Below are 21,683 nucleotides of genomic sequence, written 5' to 3' on the forward strand. Positions count from 1 at the left end.
TTTACACCATTTATTTCCATTTTCAAAGGCCAGCTGTTGAACTATTAGTTTGCTAGCTTCTGTTGTATTATAATCCTCTCACTAGCCTGTAATAAGCGTGCGGCAAAATCCTGAAAAGGTTCATCAGCACCCTGATAAAAAGAAGCCTAATTGAGGGATGCCTCCCCATCAGAAGGAAGTTCCCTCCAAGCCCTCATGACAGCTGTCTTGGTCTGCTCATATGCTGGCAATTCAAAGGTTCACTGACTGTGATAGCAAAGGCAAAGGCACCTTCCCCAATTAACATATTCTTTGTAATAGCTATGTTGTGAACAGCATTTCAAACTATCTCGTCTGTGCAATATTCAAAGAAATTTCCTTTCCACAGCAAGTAATCACCTGGACTTAAACATGCTTTATCTATTCCTTCCCAATCATTTGGGGCCGCAATCTGTTATCCTAGAATTTCTACTAAACTCAAGGTAAAGGCAGCAGTAGGGCGGTAAGTAGCAACAGCTTGTTTTAACTCTTTTAGGATTTTAAAACGTACAGCTTCATAACGATGTATAACTTGTCCTGGATTTGGGGGGACTTGAACTTCAGTTACAAGGTAGATATGTTGAAAACCCTCCATTTGCTCCCCTGTCCATCTGGCTTCTTTCAGTGCCATTTGCAAGGCAGACAGAGAAAATGGCTCTCTCTCTGAGAGGTGGAAGTTTCAATCTGTGACAAAGTAAAATTTCTCTGAACTGAAAAGGCTGGCATAGCTGCCTGTGGCTCAGTCAATTCCATGGAGTGTTGTAAGACAGAGTTCACAGGGAAACACTTCTCTGCTGGGAAAAAGTCCCTTTGGCCCCCACCATTCCTTCCTTCTTAAACTGCACCTAGCTAGAGGGCTCAGGCTCTATGGGCAGTGCCGTTGCTCCACCCTCCACGTTCCACTTAGACTTGGGACTTGATTTTAACATAATGTTCTGAGCCAAATCCTTTATGGTTACAAAACCACTCCAAACCACATTCAGAAAATTAAATACAGGAGTCAAACATGCAACGAACACTTCTACAGACACATACCCCCAAGAGTCTTGAGCCTCTACTTGCACTTCAATATTCCTCTCTCTTTTGGCTTCTTTGAAGCCTGTATATTTTCTAGCTTTAGAGAACATGTATCCCCACGCTTTACATCTGATGTGCCAACACCATGCACTCCAGTGCTGAATACTAGCTCTCACTAATGTGCTTTTCCCCAACTTTTGTTGCACGCTCTTGGGAAGCATACCCACTGCCCATTTATTTTCTCTCACCAGGTATCCTGTTCCGGTGCCAAGTGTAAGGAACAAGTCAGTCCCTCAGTGTATCCCAGGGAGGAATGTCAGTGGGTATGAGGAAAATAAAGACAAGAGACAAAGCTGGGGTCAGGTAGAGTGACCTCTTACCTGATGGGCAAGAGGACTGCACAACAACAGTAGGGGCATTTATTTATGCTCTTGCAAAGTTAGTATCACAAGAGGCAATGTTGCCCAGCAACTAAGGACTGAAATTGTCCAAGCAGGATTTTTTTCTCAAGCCTGAGGTAGCTTGACTGCTTGAGGCACCCTGGCTCTGTCCTGCCCTCACACACACGAACAATTTCCAGCTCCAGCCGCTCCCAACAATAGGGAATGTTCTTTCAATATCCTAGTAAATAGCTAGTATTTCTTATATTATTTCCGATATTATTATTATTTCCTTATATTATTTCTGATATTATATTATGTCTTATATTATTTACCAGATTATATGGTATCCCTCCTAGTAGATTGTGCAGTTCTATTTTTCAGAGAAAGAAGTTATAGTTTTGAGGTCAGGAAGCTTTCTTAAGGTCATTTAGTATGTCTGAAACAAAATATGAAATCAAGGTCTTCCAATGCTGCAGAAAAATGCAAAAGTGGTTCTGGTTATGAAGAGAGGGGATCTGGGAGATGGTGGATTCTGTGTAAACAGAGGTCCAAATAGCCCAATATATATATAACTTCTATAGCCAAGGCCCATGCTGGCCAGTGTAAAGAACTTACATAACCAAGGTCGTTACTGGCACATGACCACCTTGGTGTATTTTGGTATAAACGTAGACTAAGTGACCAAGAATTGGTGCAAGGAAGGACTAAGTGATGACTAAGTGATGAGGACTGCTGAAAGAATGGGCTGGCTAGGGGGCTGAGGTGGCTAGGGGCCCCAAGAATGGCTGAACAGATGGACTCGAGCTAAGCAGCTGAAGAAGAGATGTTTAACCCAGTTCATACCTCTGCATCTCTTCTCTTCAGGCTGCCTGAATCTCAAATAAACCTCCCAGTATGAGCTGGTGACAAGATAAATGTCAGCACACATTCTTTTTACCAGACTAAAAATAAAGGTAGCTAGGCAGGGTGACACATGCTAAGGCAGGACAATCACAAGTTTAAACCCCATCTGGGCAATTTAGTGATTTAGCATGACTCTGTCTCATATAAAAAATGTAAAAAGGCTAGAGATGTAGCCCAGTGTGAAGGCCCTGGGTTCCATCCCCAGTACCACAATGAAGATTAAAAATAAAAAGTTTACCACAATAACAATTTTAACAAGAAAAGACACTGCTTAACTTGATTACTTATAAATAATTCCAATACTCTGGCAAGAGAATGTTTTTCTTGCTCTTCAACATAGCCAAAATGAAATTGTTTCAACTGATAACTAGGTCTATTCTAGGGTAGTGGCTCTCAAATGTCAATATACACTGAAGGAACCTGGAGCTTGCTAAACTCCAGATGGTGAGCCCCACTCTGAGTGTACCTTGTTTTTAATTCAGGTCTGAGGAGGCTGACTGAGAATTTGCATTTCTAGCACAGAATGTTTCTAAGATAATCTTATTTTATCAACTTAAAAGCAATGTACTAGTCTCTTGTATTTTATTAATTTTTAAGTAGCAAGTAAAGACATTCTTTAGAGTTTAAGTAATAACTATGGAATAGATATTAGTGCTATATCTTTACTTCATTAGTTAAGCCATGGATATTTTGCCAACACTTTAGTAATACCACTTAACTTCACAGCTATATTTCATTAAAACACAAGACCATGATGAAAAAGGTATTTTTTTCAAATAAAAATGAAATAAGTAAAAATTTCACAGCTGGCATAATTAACTTTTTTATATTTTTAATCTTGGTTTCTTTACCAAACATTCCAGGGTTGAGTACCCTCACGGTATTTTCAGTGATCTCACCACTGGCAGAGAAACTATACAGCACGGTACCGCAGTGGGCATGAAAGCCAAGTTGCCCCAGCACTGCCCCAGCAGCCAAGCATTGGATAACAGTGCATAAAAGCAGGCCAAATGCAAACTTTTACCTTTCAATAAAAAGCTGTTTGTTTTAGTGAAAACTGTTATTGTGTTTTTCTTTTAAGACAAAAGATACTAATGTATGAGTTGTATTTTCTAAGCTAAAATCTCAGTATTCCGGTTTAATTTTATTGCACTTTGCGATACAGAAGTGGCTTTTGGGTTCTGGTTTGGGTGCTCAGTCTTTAAAGGCTCGCATCAAATCTGACATTTCTGAATCAATATTGCATGTAACTTCAAATAGCCTAACCCAGCAGAATACTGTCATGTTCAATTAGAACTAGAGAAACTGACTTAGTAAACAATCTATGGGACTAATAAAGCTCAAGTTTCTGCTTTTTTCCTAGACCATGCTAGAGCTGAACAGTAGTCTAATCACATAAAAGCCAATGACTATATATAGCCATATATTATAGACCCACTCCCTAGCACATCTGCCAACATGTCACATGTTAAAATCTCAAGATTAGCATGCAAAACTGTGGTGTCTCGGGTACTATGCAATAGAAAAAGCACTCACGGAGAAACCAGAAACTCCAGGCAGAACATCTTGAAGGAGTCACCTAAACTCTGTCTCCTCTTTAAAAAAGAGGAAATCTGATACTCGCCCTGGTCAGGTGCAGCTCTCACATCTTATGCTACTTGTCTTGATTGTTTGGAAAACTGACTACCTGTACTCAAACCTCAGTTCTAATATAAGAAAATGCAAACTATGAACACGGTATTTCATCCTTCAGTTTTTTAACCGTAAAATGTGTCATATGGTTCGTGAGCTACGACATGTGAAATGCTTGGCACACTTCCTGCCCGCCAAAAATGCTCAGTAAATGATAATAAGGCTGTTCTCATTACTACCAAGAAGTTAAGGATCAAGAATAAAAGCTCTCTACTTGTGATTAACTGAAAATTTAAGAAAGTATAACCTATCTTTCCATTTCAAAGATTTAAGACATACTAAAACAATGAATGCAATAGTTCTAGTACAAGTTCTGCTATTACTGAGTAAAATTAGAAAAATTAACCTATGTCTGAATTTCCCTGTATAGAAATGACAGATAAAGGATAACAAAACACATGCCTTCTGCCTCAGCTGCTGCATTTCAGGATCATAGGCTGCAATGTGGGAAATTCCTCTTTGTCTTCTGAGACAGTGTGGGCAGTGCCACCTCAGGAAGTTTTGTTTCTGCAACATGAGAAATGTGCTATTTCTGCTTCTTAACCAAAAAAGCATTTATCACACATTACGTTTCCCAACTGAAGGGTGGTTTCTTTGATACCAGAGACTTCTCATCTTCGTATCTCCGTGACTACTACAATGTCTGGATGACTTCAGGAGCTCTATTTATGTTTGCTAAATAAATAACCTAATCCTGTTCCACTGCAACAGTACAATCCCTGGGAAACAACTGAATTTAGACCTTCTTAATCTCTACTGTAGTCACAATAAGTAGACAAAATTTTAAACAAATATAAAGACTTGTTAAACTGGCAAACTCTCTGCTTTAAATATAATGGTTGACAAAAATGAGGAACATACCTTGCTTGCCAATGCTCGAATAAGCCTGAATCCACTCAATACACAATAATCACGTAACTATAACAGAAATATGGTGGTCTACTGGCAGAAAAATTAATGATCCACTGGCAAGTGACAGGAGACACTACTGAGGTCAAGGGATCCTGTTACCCCACATTTCATATTCTATGTTACAGCACCAATAGCATCTTAGCTACATGAATTACATGAAGACTCATCAAAAAAGATGTTTAAAGCCAGGCACAGTAATGTGTATTTGCAGTTCGAGCTACACAAGAGACTGAGGCAGGAGGATCACTTGAGCTCAGGAATTTTGAGGCCAACCTGGGCATCAAATATCAAGACCATGACTCAAAAAGAGAAAAGAAAGCAGCAGCAGCCTAAAGAAGAATAGCTAAAGCAACCAAATACAATACTTCTTATAAAAATCAGTAGGGCAAAGAACTGGAGATTTAGATATCAAAATTTCTATTTGTCGTAAATCCCTAAGAAATATTTTAAAACTAAACTTAGACAACCAGCACCTCTCACTATAAGCAAAAATTAGCTCAAAATTAATCAAAGCTCTAATGCACACATTAAAACCATAAAAAAGCACTTAGAAGAAAATGTAGATGTAAATCTTTGTCATCCAGAGTGGTTACACCATTTTACATTACCTCAAATGTAAAATGGATTAGGCAAGTTTCTTACATATGCCACCAAAAGCACAAGCAACAAAAGACAAAAAGATCACTGGACTTCATCAAAATTAAAAATGTTCATGCTGCAAATAATACCATCAAGAAAGTAAAAATACAGTCCACAGAAGTGGAAAAACTTTTGCAAATCATGTATCTAAGTGACTTGTGTCTAGAATATATAAACAACTCTTGCAACCCCATAATAAGACAAGTAACAAAGTTTTAAAATGGTTAAGGGATATGAACAAATACTTCTTCAAAAGGATAGACAGATGACCAATAAGCACAAAGATGCTTAACACTGTCAACCACCACAGAAGTACAAATCAAAACTGAGACTTCACTTCACACCCTCTAGGATGGCTAGAATAAAAAGATAAGTGTCACCTGTGCAAAAAATTAGAATCCTCTCGGACTTCATTTGAGGTAATGTAAAATGGTGTAACCACTCTGGAAAATAGTTTGGCAATTACCACATAACCTACCAAGTCCACTCCTACATATATGAAGAAAATCAAGGCCCATGTCCACACAAAGACTTGTACAAAAATATAGCAGGATTATAGCAGCAATGTTCTCAGCCAAAAAGGGGCAGTGTACACAAGTATACCTTACCTAGTGAATAGACAAAGAAAATGTAGTACTGTCCACCCATACAATGGATTTTTTTCAATACTGATGATTGAACATAGGACCTTTGCACTGAGCTACATCCCAAGCATGCTCTGCTCTCTTCTTCCTTTCTTTCCCTCCAGTTTTCCTTGCTTTCTTTCCTTTCTTTTTGTCTCCCTTCCTTCTTTTTTTTGCATTTTGAGACAGTTTCACTAAGTTGCTAGGTTAGTGCCTCAGCAGTAACTGCCTCAGCCTCCATGACCGCTGGGATTATAGGCATGTGTCACCAGATCCAGCTTGGAACACTGGAATATTACTGACCAATAAAAAGAAAGGAAATCCTGATGCATGCTACAACATAAAAGAACCTTAAACAGATGTGAAATGAAAGAAGCCAGTCATAGTTGCTTGCATGCATCCACTGATATAAAATGTTCAGAAAGTGTATCACTGGTCACGTAGGCCTGGAAAAGTCAGAAACGTGGAATGACTGCTAACACGTATGAGTTTCTTTGTGGAGTGATAGAAATGTTCTTAAATGTATGGTAGAACTGTACAGCTATGAATGTATTAAAAACTACTGAAGAATGCTCAGTACTTATGAATTTAAGTCTTGTGAATTCTAGCTCAAGAACTGTTTCAAAGAAAAATAATCAAATGTAGTATTTCTTGAAGAAATGCTGCCCTCATTAAATAAACAGATATGCTCACTAGGAAAGAATTAAAGGGGGAGAGGAGTGGGAGATCAGCAATCATGGCTTACACTGACAACCAATATGAACACTTACATACTAGAGGTTTTATTTTAGCATCTTACTGTGCAAAATCACCAACATTTCTTTGGAAATTTGAGAAACTGAGCACCTAATAGAGCTATGAATATACTGGAGTCTACCTACATAAAAAAGAAAAATGTTGGCCATGCAGAATAGGAAAATAGTGAGTCATGCGTCTTTTCAACTAATCCATGTGCCGAATCACCTCTGACCAGTAGAGACACTGAATTGATACCCTAGGGGTGGGGGCACAGCAGAGCCCTCTCACATAAATATTCCTTATGCTTAGTTTTGCACACAGAAGTTTGTTTTATCATACACAGTGTTCTCCACCATGATTAATGATTTTTCTGTCATTATCTTTTAATATATTAAATAATGAAGTATTTAAGTACCACATTTCCCAACCCATTCAAGACTAGGGGACTACTGGCACACTTTCTAAACATTTCCTATCAGTACAATCATGCAAAACATGGTTTTTTATCACTGCTTCTTTAACTCAGCATACTCTACTCAAGGTACGTACTACTAAATGTGGCAAGGAAAGTCATGGGAACAAATTTAAAATAATTTTAATAGTTTGCTCATATTATAGCTAGCCAGTATGTTTAGTTTTTCACCTGAGAGTATGCATGTAGCTCACAGGACACTGTCTCAAAAACTAATACTACACGGTGATTATGCTACCAAGGTCAGGACCTAGGAGTCACAGTATCAGCTAACTCAAGCATTCTCTGGGCTGCATCCATGGGTAGGAAGGTGGTGCATGACATTCACTATAAGTCTAGCCACTGTCTTCTGCTAGCCTCATGACTTCAAAAACATACCATAACCTTAAAAACTATTAATTCAAATTAAAAGAACATTAGATGCCCTTTACAAAAATCTGTAACATTAAGTAACCAAGTGTGCAACTCTCCAACATTTCAATGAAACCTATGCTACAAGGTGATCTGTCCTAAAAGTACAATGAGCTTCCTGAGTTATCCTCAGTTCAGGTTGCGATATATAACAGCTTTTAAAATCCCCAAGCTTTTTAAGGAAGCTAGTAATTTGTGTGCCTTGTTTTTGTTACTATTTCTGTTAACACCAAAATGTTTAAAAGTAAATAAAAATTATAATCTTCTAAAGAAAATACTGGCAAGTCAAGTATGAAATAAAAAATAATCACACACTGCAACCAAAGATAATTTTGCACTACATATTACTTATTTTCTTCATTGGTTAAAGATGTTCCTATCTTTTTTTGAAACTGCTTACAGTTCCTTTTAAATCAAGACAAATACCAAGTACTGAGAGTGCAGAAGGTAGAAAAATTAAGTAATATGTCTAAGGTCAACTAAACTGCCTGGTTAGAGAGCTCACCTTATCTACATCCTTCTACCAGTAGACAAATCTCCGCAAATTTCCCTTACTCCGTCCTCTGAATTCAACGCCAGAGAAAGAGCATTGAAATGTCTACCTGCAATATGTAGAACTCCCAGAACATCTTCTTATGAACTCAACTCTAAATGGTAGTTAACATCCCCTGAGATTCAAACCTAATGTTAATCTGCAGTTTTATAATATGCTACTTACTTGCAAGAAATTCACTAAAATTTATGACTATTTAAAATACCAAAAATCAGACATATACCATACGAAATCCAGGACTAAACCAACCTAAAACAAGCAGGCTCTAGGAAAAAAAACTGCCAAACTGATAGAATTACTCTTACTATATATATGCTATCCTCTGACCATACTCTTGATGTTTTTCCACATCCCTTATCCCTTCCATTTGTCACCATTTTCCATACATTCCAAATTACTGTATGAGGATCCTACCCACCAGTAAAGGATCCCAGCAGTAAAATGGTTGCTACTGGCAACATATACAACTCCACTCTGTTTATTTCTCTTGAACCATGTGGGAACTTCCAGTATGTGCTATGCATATAATGTTTCCCCAATACTCATTGTTTTCAAGCAAAATTTTTTACAAGGCATATGTACTGTGCTGGGGTAAAACTCAACGGTACAGCACTTGCCCAGCACGTATGTGACACAGGGTTCAACCCTCCAACTCTGCAAAACAAGTAAAACAAGTGACAAATTTACTAAATCATTTGCAGTCAGGTTTCTAATCTGTGGCATTCAAGATAATTTGTGTTCTCCTCTATTATCAAGCTAAAATTATCAGTGTATAACTATTACATCCCTTCTTTCTAGTTTGATCTCACCAATACTCAATGCTTGATCTCACTAACACAAAAATGGACAACACTTCATAATATACATCTGTTCCTCACTTTATGAGTTTAAGAGGGTTTTTGCTTATATGTAAAAGTGCATTCTGTAAAATAAATTTCAGTGTTTAAGGAAGTGTTTAAACAACAGATTAAGTATCAAATTGGAAATACTGGTAAGGTGTTCATAATGACATTCTAAAAAGGCATTAAAAACTATTACATTTTTTTAAAGGTGTTAATGTATGCAAGGAGTTTGTAGTTTCAACACTAGGTCTGGCAATTTCAGAAGCTAAGCAAGTTAATATATCCTCTGGACACTTGGGAGTCATCTTTTTTGCATAAAATACAGAGACTTTTTCTAGGTAAAACACATTATGTCCACTGCAAGAACACAGATAAAAAAGAATACTGAGATTTTTGACAACAGAGCAAAGATCAACAAGGCAAGAATGGTCTTTTCAACAGAGTGCTAGAACAACTGTATATCCATTCACAAAAGAATGAAACTGGACCTTACCTGAAACCACATACAAAAATTAACTAAAAATTAATCTGAAACCTAAATGTAAGAGCTAAAACTACAAAACTCTCAGCAGAAACCAGGAATGAACCCACATTGCCTTGGATTTGCAGTGTTAGATATGCTATTAAAACACAAATAACAAAAATCAACAGTTTGGGCCAAAATTTAAAACTCTTACACTTTGAAAAGACAAAGTCTTTGTAACCCATAACAATAGAAGACAATGTTTGTAACTTATATACCTGTTAAGATTTGTATCTAGACCATACACAGAATCTCTTACAACTTGATTTTTAAAAGCCCAAAATATAAGTAATTTAAAAAGCAAAATATGTGCACCCATGTTTATAGCAATGCAATCTGTAATAACAAAATCATGGAAACAACCCAAATGCCATCCACTGAGAAATGTACAAAAAAGATGTGGTATTTTTATATAATGGAATATTACTCAGCTATAAAGAAAAACTCAAGGCTTTTATAGGTAAAAGGATGCAACTAGAGACCATATTCACAAGTCAAATAAATCAGACTCACATGTGTACATATTATATTGTCTCTCTAGTGTAAGAACCTGAAATAGTAAATAAAATCTGAAAGGTCCAATAGATATCGTGAAAGGGAAAGAAGCTGCACAAAAGGAAAGAATGACTGGGATGAAGGAAAAGAGAAAAGAAAAGAGGAAGGGAAAAATATGTGTATGTATACACACGCGCGTGTGCACGATAGCTAACTATTAATTTCTATTGCTTTAATGAAAGGAATAATTAACGTTTAATTGTTTGATCAATCTCACATGCCCATATTCGTTTATCTGAGTGACCAACTTGAAGATAATATCTAATACAACCACCATTGTTAATTTCCTATCACCTTGTCTGAAATTCTGCATTGCTTTGTTTTTATGTTGTTTTATGTCTTTGTGTTTGTTAATTTGTTTTTGTTCTTTTCTCTTTAAAATTAAAAAAAATAAAAAAGCAAAATAGAAGGGACATGATAGGAAACAAGGAGACTGACTCAATGAAGATGGGAGGAGGGTCTGGGACGGGGGAAACACGAGGGGAGGATGGGGAGGGAAAGGGGAATTAACAGTAATTAACATGTGTGCATGTGTGTTATGGCTTGTGCCTGGATGTCCCCCCCAAGGCCTCATGCAGTCATGGGGCAGGCTTCTAGAGTTTATGATTAATTCGTGGTCCAAAGCTGGGAGTGTGGGTTTGAGTGCTACACTTGCCTGGGGCAGGTAGCTTGCAGACAGTGTAAGGGAAGAAAAGAGGCTTCTCTCTGCTGCTCCTCCCTTTTTGCTCTGGTTGCTTTTGCTGTCATCTGCCTCCATGAACTGTTGCCCTGTGCCATGTGCCACTCTGCCTTGGAGCCAGCCAAGTATGGACTGAAACCTCCACAAACTGAGCTAAATAAACCTTTCCTTTCTTAATTTTGAGTGTCAGGTATTTTATCTCATCAATGAGAGAAAAGTAACCAAGACAACATGATACTATATGTACCAATTCCCCAAGATGACTGCAATCATTATGTACCACAGACATATGCTAAAATAAAAAAATACAAAAAAGTCAAATAGTCTAATCCAAAAATAGGCACAGGATCTCAACAGACATTGTCAGCAAGAATATAGAGAAATCTGTAATCTGTTACACTGCTAGTGGGAATATATGGGTGCAGTCACTTGGGAAATGGTCTGACCGTTCCCCAAATAATTAAGCATACATTTACCACATGATTCTGTAATCCTATGGCTAGGTATATGCCAATGGCTAGGTATAGGTAAAAAAACTTTTATGGTTATGTATAGGTTAAACAGATTTTAAAACAGGTGTGCAAACAAAGCTTATACACAAATATTTATAGCAGCTTTATAGATTAAAAAAAAAAAAAATCACCCAAGTGTCCAGCAACTGATAAACTGTTTTTCCTGGGGTTTGGAAACTGAGCCTAGGGCCTCACGTATGGTAAGCATGAGCTCTATTACTGAGCTACAAGCTCAACCAACACTACTAATTCTTTTTTTTTTTTTGAACCCAGAATCAAATTTAAGACCTTGCTCTTGCCAGGCAGGCGCTGTGCCGCTGAACTATATCCTCAGCCCATCACTACTAATTCTTAAAAGGACCCAAAGCCAAATGCCAAAGAAGAGGGGATTACAGCATTGCTCCCTGGATACAGCTCTACAGGGGATTCATGTGGCCATTCTCCACAGGAAAGGGGAATAGGGACTCCAACAGTTGCCCATATATGTGAAATCAGAAGAGATAGGACAGTACAGCCTGCCTTGCAGAGACAAGTCAAATCAATCAACCTCCAACTCATGTTTTACCCCACAACTACTAAAAGTTGAGAACTTCCCCTTTTGATTTAGTAACAAAATATTTCAATTTGTATTACTTTATTTATACTACCAAAAAAGGTAGGTCCAAGTGTAGGTTGGCACAAGAAATAATACTGCAAAACAACACATGCGATCGTATCAAATGAAAAAGCTTCGGCCCATCAAAGGAAACAGCCAACAGAGTGAAGAGACAACCTACAGAATGGGAAAAAAATTTGCCAGCTGCTACAAAAGAAAACAGAAAACTAACATCTAAAATATACAAAGAACTCAAAAAATTAGACTCCCCAAAATAAAAAAACCCAGTAAAAAACAGGCATCTAAAATGAGCAGACACTTCTCAGAAGTACAAATGGTTGATAAATACATGAAGTAATGCTCAACACCACTGGCCATTAGAGAAATGCAAATTAAAACAATACTGAGATCCCATTTTATTCCAAAAAGAAAGGCTATCATCAAGAATTCAACCAATGACAAATGCTGGTGAGGCTGAGGTGCAGGGGAGCCCTTCTATATTGTTAGTGGGAGTGTGAACTAGTACAGCCACTGTGGAAATCAGTATAGCGATTAAAACGAGAAGATTTTAAAGATTAAAACTAGAAATTCCATTTGACCCAGCTATTCCCCTTCTAGGAATCTTCCTAAAAGGGTTAAAGACATCATATTATAGTGATCCATGCATATGCATGTTTATAACAGCACAATTTATAATAGCTAAATCTTGAAAACAGCCTATATGTCCATCAACAGATGAATGGTATTTAGACATAATGCAGTACAACTTTGCTATAAAGAATAAACTTGAGTCATTTGTAGGTATGTACCTCAAGACCACAATGCTAAGTTAAATAAATCTGACACACAAGTTTAAATATCAAAATATAGATAAAAAGCAAAATACTGTACAGGATAGACAACAGGAAGTAGATCTTTTTCAAATGGGAAGGGAAATAGATGGGAGAGTCAGGGGTGAATGAGGGAAAAAGGGGACAAAAAAGAATCATGATGTGTCATGTACATGTACAAACTCCTCACAAGAAATGCAATCATTATATATTGCAAACATGCCTAATAAAAATACATAATTAAAAATAAATAAATGTAGGTTTAATTCTTTCACAGTTTTGGCAAGAAAGTGTTACTTTGAATTTACTACTTGGCAATTCTGATTAAAAGAAACACACGTTAGCAAAGGTAAGGTATTTAAAGATATATACGGAAAGAAGCTGTCAGTTTCAAAGACAACGGAATACTTAAAGACATGACAATGTCCCTTGTAGTTCAAGAGTGACTCCAATAAAGGACAGAAATTCTACAAAATGGCCCTTAGAAACCCTGGGAAAAAATGATGCATATTCCAGTGTTTCCCTTGCACCAGGGACCTTTGGTAAGTTCAGTTATCTGAGGCCAAGGTGCCAAAAATTATACAATACAGGACATAAGCAGCCTTGTGGAAGCACCTGCCACGTGCTGCTCCCTCAGCAGAATCGGAAGCTCAGAGCACTGGAGGCCCCTAGCACACAAAGCTTCTCTACTGAGATGATCAGACTCAGCTCCAATAGCAATACAGTAGAACATCAGGGTACATAGCACTCAAAAGGAACCCATAAAGGAACAGAAATGCAACAATTACAGAGCTACAAAGCAGAAAAAAACAAACTGTTGACACAAAAATCTCTAATTTAGGATTTCCATAGGTCATCCAACTTCTGATTTCTTTTAAGTGCTAAAGAACACCAAAAAGGCATTGTCAGGTAGGCTATCCTCACAAATTAAAACCTCTTTGTTGGGTCAAAATCTATTATTATGGATTGTGTCTAGATGTCCCCCCAAAGTGCATGTAGTCATTCATAGGTGGGAATTTTTCAGAGGTGGCTGGATCTAGAGTGTGCAATGAAGGGACTGATTAGAGGTGCAATGTTAGGCTCAAAGGTTAGGATCAAAGGTGTGAGGGCTCCCACCCTAAGCAGCTTGGATAAGAGATAAGGGATAGAAAGAGCTTGGGTCGTCCCTGTTTCTCCTCTGCAATGCCACCCTGCCTTGGCGCCAGCTGATTATGGACTGAAACCTCTACAAACTGTGAGCCAAATAAACCTTTCCTCTCTTAACTTGTGGGTGTTGGGTATTTTGTCTCAGCAACAAGAAAAGTAAGACATCTACCTTCACATAACTTTGTCAATTAGCATAAGGTTCTTTTCCTCTTTCTGAAGCAACAATTGGTTTATTCCTTTAATCAATTAGGAACTCGTCAAGTACATGGTGGCTGGGGTATTTTTCTCTACCCTTCTGTACACTAGACCCAACGAGTAATCTAGGTTATTCTTCGCAGGACTGTTTCCACACCCATAACCATTCTTCCTGCCACCTCTGTACACATTTTACTAATGTTCAAACCACTCCTCAAATACGCATTTGCAACTAAGAACAATACTTAAGTGATTAGATCATAAGGCTGTAGAATTATTAATTTTTAAGAAACTGGCTACCGATCTCATTAATCCAATAGACATTTTTAAGCAACCATATCACACTTGTGGTTCATAGAAAGAAACCCAAAATTTTCTTGGATTTGCATTCAACACCCCTAAATATCAATTGTACTTTTTTGGTAACAGTACAAGAACAATTTACTTTTAACTTTTTTCACAATTGCCATCATCTCAAGCATGGCTGTTGTTAAAGCTACAAAACCTAAATAAAGGCGTGTTCAAATACTAAACTCAATTAAAGGTGCATTCAAATACTAATTTTGTTAGTGGTACAGCAACCGCCCTTTATACCTCCCTCAGAGTCGCCACTGACCATAGAGAACGCCCAACCTATAACCAAAACAAGTTTCTTACAGGTGTTGACCCCACTGCACCTGACACTAAGCATTTAGAACCCTAAGAAGACTGTCTCAAAAAGAATCACAGATATGGGGTTTAGCGCAGTTTGACCCTGATAAGATTAACAAGAATTGTTAACAGACTCGCACTAGCCTGGACTGAAAGAAACTCTTATTTCAAAATGGAGAGAGGCTTCTGGGCTCCCAACTTCAATGGGATGAAGCAGACTGAAGACGCTACTCAGCTGCAAATAAAAGTCATGGCGGGGAGGCAGGGGCTCCGGCTTTTCAAGAATGGAGATAAAAGCAGAAGAAAACAATAGATGAGGAAATTATTTCCAGGTATCAGAAGCAGGTTCTAATCAAAGAACCTCACTGCCCCCAAAGTAGAGGAGCTAACACAGCATGTGCCTAGCTAGGCAACTGCAAAATGCCACCCATTCTCCCCCATTTTAACAGGACTGTCTACTGTGGTACCTGTCTCACTTTATGCGGGCATATCTTCTCAGCTCACAGGTCTCTATCAGGAGGGGCACAGCTGTTCCTGGTAGGATGCGGAGTCTAATCCTTTTCACCCCTTTTTTGAATCTGAGATGACCTCGTGACTAGTTCTGACCAACAGAATGCAGCCAAAGTGACATGTAACTCAAGAAACCTAGTAGCTTCAGCTTCTCGCTTTTGGAACACTGATGTCATTCCGTACAAAGCCTAGGCTGTTCCTGGTGAAAGGGAATCCACTGCCAACCCGCTGACCGACCTGGATAATGAGTAGGTGCCTGAGGCACCACACTTGAGTAGGGACAGAAACTGTCCAATTAAATTGCCAAATGAGTGGCTCTAGGCTATAGCCTAGAGCTCTAGCCTAGAGCCACTATAAGGGGAGAAAGAAAAGAAAATAAAAAGCTGCCAGCTAACTCTAGCACAAGACAAAATGACAAACAATAACTATTTAAACCACTACAGTTTGAAATTGTTCCATGCCAAGAGACAACTGAAACAGTGATAAATAATGGTGCATGTTAAAATGGGCAGGACTGTAACTTGATTAAATATAATTAGAAACTCCTGTCTTTTAAAAAAAATATTATCCTAAAGAAAACAGTAAGAATTCATTGTAGTTGACATAAATGTAAAATAATCATACTATTTACTACATTCACTATGTCCCAAATTACTACTGAAGAATGAAGTTTTCAAAATGTGACTATTATGGAGGAACTTTTCAGAATCCTTTCTAGGGCTATCCAATCTCCAGACTGAAAACAAAGGAGCAAAATCAACTTATAAATGTCACTACAAGCCCTCCTGTCAGCCTGGCCCTCAAGTGTACCATGTCTGGCTCTTCTAGCGCCACAGACATGAAGAAAGTGGTTCAGCAGCTCCGGCTGGAGGCTGGGCTCCACCACGTCAAAGTTTCCCAGGCACCTGCAGACTTGAAACAGTTCTGCCTGCAGAATGCTCAGCATGATCCTCTGCTGACTGGAGTATCCTCATGTACAAATCCCTGCAGACCACAGGTCTGTTCCTTTTTGTCATCAAATGAATTTTTGGGCTTTTCCCAGATCACTTTTAACTATCCAATGTCTATTGAGAAAAAAAATTGAAGCCTGTACAAAAACCTCCCCTTTTTCAACATGTGCCATAACACAAAAAATTCTACTTTTGTCAGTACTTAACATCTACCTCTGTGAATTTTCATGAATTTCTATTTCATGAGAGTATTTTATATACACTGCTGCCAACATACAATAAAATACTTAGTATAAAAAGAATGTCATTATAAATATAAGTGACATCTTTGATGTTATAACAGGAAAACCACCAGAGCTATGGTCTCCACGTTTGTGTCCCTCCAAAATTCACAAGTTAAACACTATCACCAAGGTAGTATTAGGATGTGGCCCTTTGGGAAGCGATCGAGCCCTCCCAGAATGGCATGATCTTTTTTTTTTTTTTTTGGTTTTTCGGTTTTTCTCCGGTACCGGGAAGAATGGCATGAATGCCCTTATAAAAGGGTCCCAGAGAGCTGCATTTCCTTTTCTCTGGAAAGACACACAGAAGGCACCATCTATGAGGGTCTGGCCCTTACCAATACAAAACCTGCTGGCACCTGATCCTGGACTTCCAGCCTCCACTCACTTCTGTTGGTCCTAAATTACCCAGTGTAATGTGTTTTATCATAGCAGCCTGAAGAGATTAAGACAAATGATCAGCAACCTTGGGTCATGTTTCAATGACAAGGTTTTTAATTTTTAACCTCAATTAAATTCAGGATGCCATGGAAATTCCTATAATTTAAAACATAATGCTAAATTGTGGACTATTTTTAAAAGATTACAGTAGTCACTTCCCCCATCCTCAGAGTAAAAGCCCCAAAGACATTCCATGGAAACCTAAAATCAAACCTTATATACACTGTGACTTTTTTCCTATACATACTTATCTATAATAAAGTTTAATTTATAAATTAGGCACTGCAAGATTAGCAACCACCATAACCATAACATAACATAACAACTGTAGACTGAGACATAACAACTGAGACATAACAACTGTAACTTATTATTTACTTATGGAATTTTCTATTTAATATTTTCCATAAGCAACTGACTGCAGGTAACTGAAATAGCAGGAAGAGAAACCAAGAATAATGGAGGACTACGGTATTTTAAAAAGTAAAATTAATTTTGAGGCCAAAACAAAATGGGACATTGTACTCAACCTTAATATTAAATTGTTCTATGGGGGGATTCATGCAGTAACAAAGCACTAGACAAACTTGGCAAGTGACCTACAGAAAGCAATTATTTTCAACCTCAGTTCCTTGACTCTGATCTGCCCAACAGCTACTAATGGCGTTCCAGAAGATCTAAAGGGAACACAGAAACTTCACCAAATTAATATTAATACCAAATATCAGCATCTAATGAAAGCCACCATACAATGAACACTTTCTACAAGATAAATGTGTATTAACTGAATCCTATTAACAATTCTACAGAAGGTAGTTTATTCTATTAGAGAGAACAGTAAACTGAAATGTAAAGAAGTTAAGTAACTTTCCAAGGACTCACAGGTGGTTAGTGATAAAACCAGGGTCAAAACTAGGTCTTTTCAAAGTCTTGAGCCAAAACTTTTAAATCCTACCATGATTACCTCTCCATGAGTCCCAAGTCTAAACAACACATAAAAAACCAAAGCGCACATATTGGGCCACCAGCAGTTAAGAATCAGGACACTGAGGTCTTACACCAATTCTGTATTACCCACACATGAAGATATTCCAACCACTTATTAATTTCTATAAACAAACTTGACATCTGTTTCTTTTCATGCTGACTTGTGGAAGCCAGTACTACTGACTGATCTTGGTTACTGAACTCTCCTTTTATTCACTGAACAAGCATGGCCGTCTCCAAGTTAAACTATTATCCAGAAAGAAAGAGATACTTCAACATCTTTCAGTGAATGAACAACTAAGTAGAAGAATCAAGAACATACAGAATTGTTCAATAAATGTTTTCTATTTTTAAAAAATTTTCCTCCAGCTAAAAACCACATTTTAACAACTCAAAAGTGGATTTTCACAAACCTCCATAATATTAGTAATCCATCTTCTGTTGGATTACTGCAGATTTTCAGGTTGGCCTCAAACTTGAGATCCTCCTGCCTCAGCTTCCCCGAGTACTGGGTAAGTTCTTAGTTACTTACTTCTAAGTTAACTACTAACTTAGTTACTTTTCTTATTACTAAAACAAAATAACCAACACCCAAAGTTAAAGGAGGAAAGGCTCATTTAGCTCACAGTTTGTAGGTTTCAATCCATACTTGGATGGCTCTAAGGCAAGGTGTCATGGCAGAGGGGCATGCATAATATAACCATTCAAGATACTTAAAACCATTCACTATGCCTAACATAACCACTGGTGTGAAGGAGGTGTTTAAAAAATGAATTTATTCCAGCAAATAATTTTACAACAGCCAAAAGAATGAAGTAAACCACTGTGGTTATATCACCTAACAAGACTACATTCAGAAATTATTTTCATGACATGGTTCAAATGAAGATGTGTGCAAAAGTTTTTCTAATATGACCAGTAAAACAAGTGAAATGAATGAAACATTAAAGAATAAAGAAAGCAACAAAAGGCATTTAAGAAGTTAGGAGGAAAAACAAATGTGAAATAGCAAAGATTTGAAAAGCAAGATGATCACAAGATAAACAAAAATGAATCCAGGAACGTTTTTGCTACCTTAAAAAAAATCACTTTTACATAAAAGAAAGCAAAAGAAGAATAAGAAAGCAGGGATTTTGCAGTACTTGCCTGTTGTTATGACTTGTGTCTAGATGTCCCCCCAAAGCCTCATGCAGTCCCAGGTGGGGCTTTTTGGAGATGATTAGATGTAGTGTGTGTGATACTGGGATTAAGGATGTGATGCTGAACTGATTCATGGTGTGATGCTAGGATGACGGTTGCCCTACCAGGCCTGTGAGTGCTCCCCATCTTACGGGAGGGTAGCCTGGATAGAATATAAGGGATAGAATGTGGGCTGGTTTTCTCCCTTGTCCCTTGCTACTCCTTCACTACTCTGCTGCTTCTGCTGCCTTCTTCCCACCATGAACTGCTTCTCCTCTGCAATGCCTGTGTGCCATGCCACCTTGCATTGGAACCAGCCAACTACGGACTGAAACTTCTACAAACTGTGAGCTAAATAAACCTTTCCTCCTTTAACTTTGGGTGTTGGGTATTTTGTCTCAGCAACAAGAAAAGTAACTCAGACACCTATAATCCCAGCACTCTGGGAAGCTGAGGCAGGAAGATCTCAAGTTTGAGGCCAGCCTGCATTAGCAACTTAGCAAGACCCTGTCTCAAAATTTAAAAAATAAAACTTAAAGAGGGTTGCAGATGTGTCAGGGTCTGGATTACATCCTAGCACCGCCTCCCCCACCAAAAAAACAGAAGACAAAACTAAGGTATAACAATGTAAACCTTACTTTGAGAAGAAAGAAGATAGCTGAATACAAATACCAAGAGTCCAGTAGGACAGCGCTATAACAGAAAAAGATAATATAGAGTATGTGTACAACCGAATCTTCACACTCTCAAAGCATCTTTACAGACTTGAATAATCATTGTTCCTTGAGTGCAACAACTTCCAAAGAATAAAAGTAGGTTTACACTTTTATATCACAATGAATGAATATTTAAAACTTCTGGGTTCAGAATTAGTTCAGCAACCTTACTATGAATGTTGGAACAGAAAAATTCATCGCATCATCATGTCACAAAACAGCAACGTGAGCTAACAGGACAACATCCTGCCCTACCAAGAGACCTAGTATGAAATGGGTCAGGAAAATGGATGATCAAATAGAAAAATAAACAGCCGTATTGTCAGATGCTAAATAAACATCAATCAACTACCTGAATTAGGAAAAGCTAATGGTTTCTTAATGTTATATTTTAAAAATACTTTGAAATAACACCCATTTGACAATCTATGAGATATCCCCTTAGGATGTCTATGATTTAAGAATAACTTGATTTCCCACAACATGTAAGTGAATCCAACATTAAGAACTTCGGGGGTGGGGGATCGTCCTGAAAAAATGCAACCACATCATCTGTAAAACATATGAAGATTACAGGCCAATTGTAATGCATTTTTCTAAGAAAAACTTGGGGCAACACAATGGTGACTAAGTCTAGTCTATATTTCTACAAAGTGAGTTGTCAATTATAACCAAGGTCACTGCATTAGGACAACCCTCCATGAAATTATTAGACCGCTTCGAGGATACTCAGAGAGAAAACCAGGACTAAAAAAGTACGTTAACCGAACACACCAGGAGTGACATTGGTGTGACCACAAATTAGAGCTACCATTTCGTTTTGCGTGACTACAAATTAACGGCACTACTGCACACGGCCAGGGGAGATTAAGAAACGACTAACTTAACCTACAGCTGGAAGGAAATTACACTTGCTAAGCAGTTAAGCATTAAACCCGGAGTCCCTTTAAAAAGACAGCTCAGAGGGTGCACTAATTTAAGGCAGGAAGGGACCCGCTCAGCCGCCTTCCTCCCCTCCCCTGCGCCAGCCCCTCGCAGCCGGGGATGGTAAGGCCGACCGCAGCTCCCGCGGGAGACGGTATCCTCGGCCGCCCAGGGCCGGTGACGCACCGGGAGCCGGGAAAAGCGCCCTCCTCTCCCTCGCGAGGGCAGCTCGGTGGGAAGACGCCGTCCACGTGCACTATTGTTTTTCGCATTTGTTTATTATTTTCGCTCGGCTTTGATTTCAGCCCCCTCAACCTCGGCCGAACCGGAGGGACTCCGGCAGGGCCGCCGCCGGCCTCTGGGCGAACACAAGTTTAAATAACGCGAGCACCCCCGTTTCCTCCTCGCGGGCCGCACCGGGCGCGCACCCGCCGCCGCGGGTCGCCATGACAACCCGCCGCCCGCCTCCGGCCTCCCCTCAGTGCCTGGCCTCCGCCAAGACCCCCGCCCCTCCTCGGCAGGTGAGGCGGGCGCGGCTCTACCGAGCCCAGGGCGAGGCGCGCGGCCCGGGCCACCCGGCCGGGCCCGGATTCGTCGTGGGCGCCCAGACGCCGCGGCCCTCGCTCACCTTGAACGGGTTATTGAGATCCGGGTCCGCAAACGGGTTACTGTCGAAATCCGACATCGCTCCGGCGCTCGGCGTCACCCCGACCCAGAGCCGAGAGAGCGAGACGAGGCGAGGCCGCCGCCCCCCTGCGCGCTCACGTCGTCGCCGCCGCCGCGCAGCTCCCTCGCCGCTGGGGCCC

At 39.1% G+C, this 21,683-nt stretch overlaps 2 protein-coding genes and 1 pseudogene across 2 annotated transcripts in view; 2 read left to right on the forward strand and 1 right to left on the reverse strand.

Moving 5' to 3' along the window:
- The window catches only part of Scamp1 (secretory carrier membrane protein 1), a gene marked incomplete in the record, with an annotated part of 124,326 nt that extends 102,667 nt beyond the window's left edge, over positions 1-21,659 (reverse strand). Inside the window, 1 exon segment of the mRNA XM_013514889.1 lies at positions 21,506-21,659. Coding sequence (XP_013370343.1) covers positions 21,506-21,562 — 57 coding nt within the window.
- On the forward strand, positions 16,000-17,301 carry LOC102015328 (annotated as a pseudogene).
- LOC106148623 (serine/arginine repetitive matrix protein 3-like) overlaps positions 20,998-21,683 on the forward strand; it is a gene marked incomplete in the record, with an annotated part of 3,119 nt that continues 2,433 nt past the window's right edge. Inside the window, 2 exon segments of the mRNA XM_013514777.1 lie at positions 20,998-21,054; positions 21,183-21,683. Of these exon segments, the coding sequence (XP_013370231.1) occupies positions 20,998-21,054; positions 21,183-21,683 (558 nt within the window).

Source organism: Chinchilla lanigera, unplaced genomic scaffold (genome assembly GCF_000276665.1).
Source record: "Chinchilla lanigera isolate Chin_1 unplaced genomic scaffold, ChiLan1.0 scaffold00024, whole genome shotgun sequence".
NCBI classification, from domain to species: domain Eukaryota; kingdom Metazoa; phylum Chordata; class Mammalia; order Rodentia; family Chinchillidae; genus Chinchilla; species Chinchilla lanigera.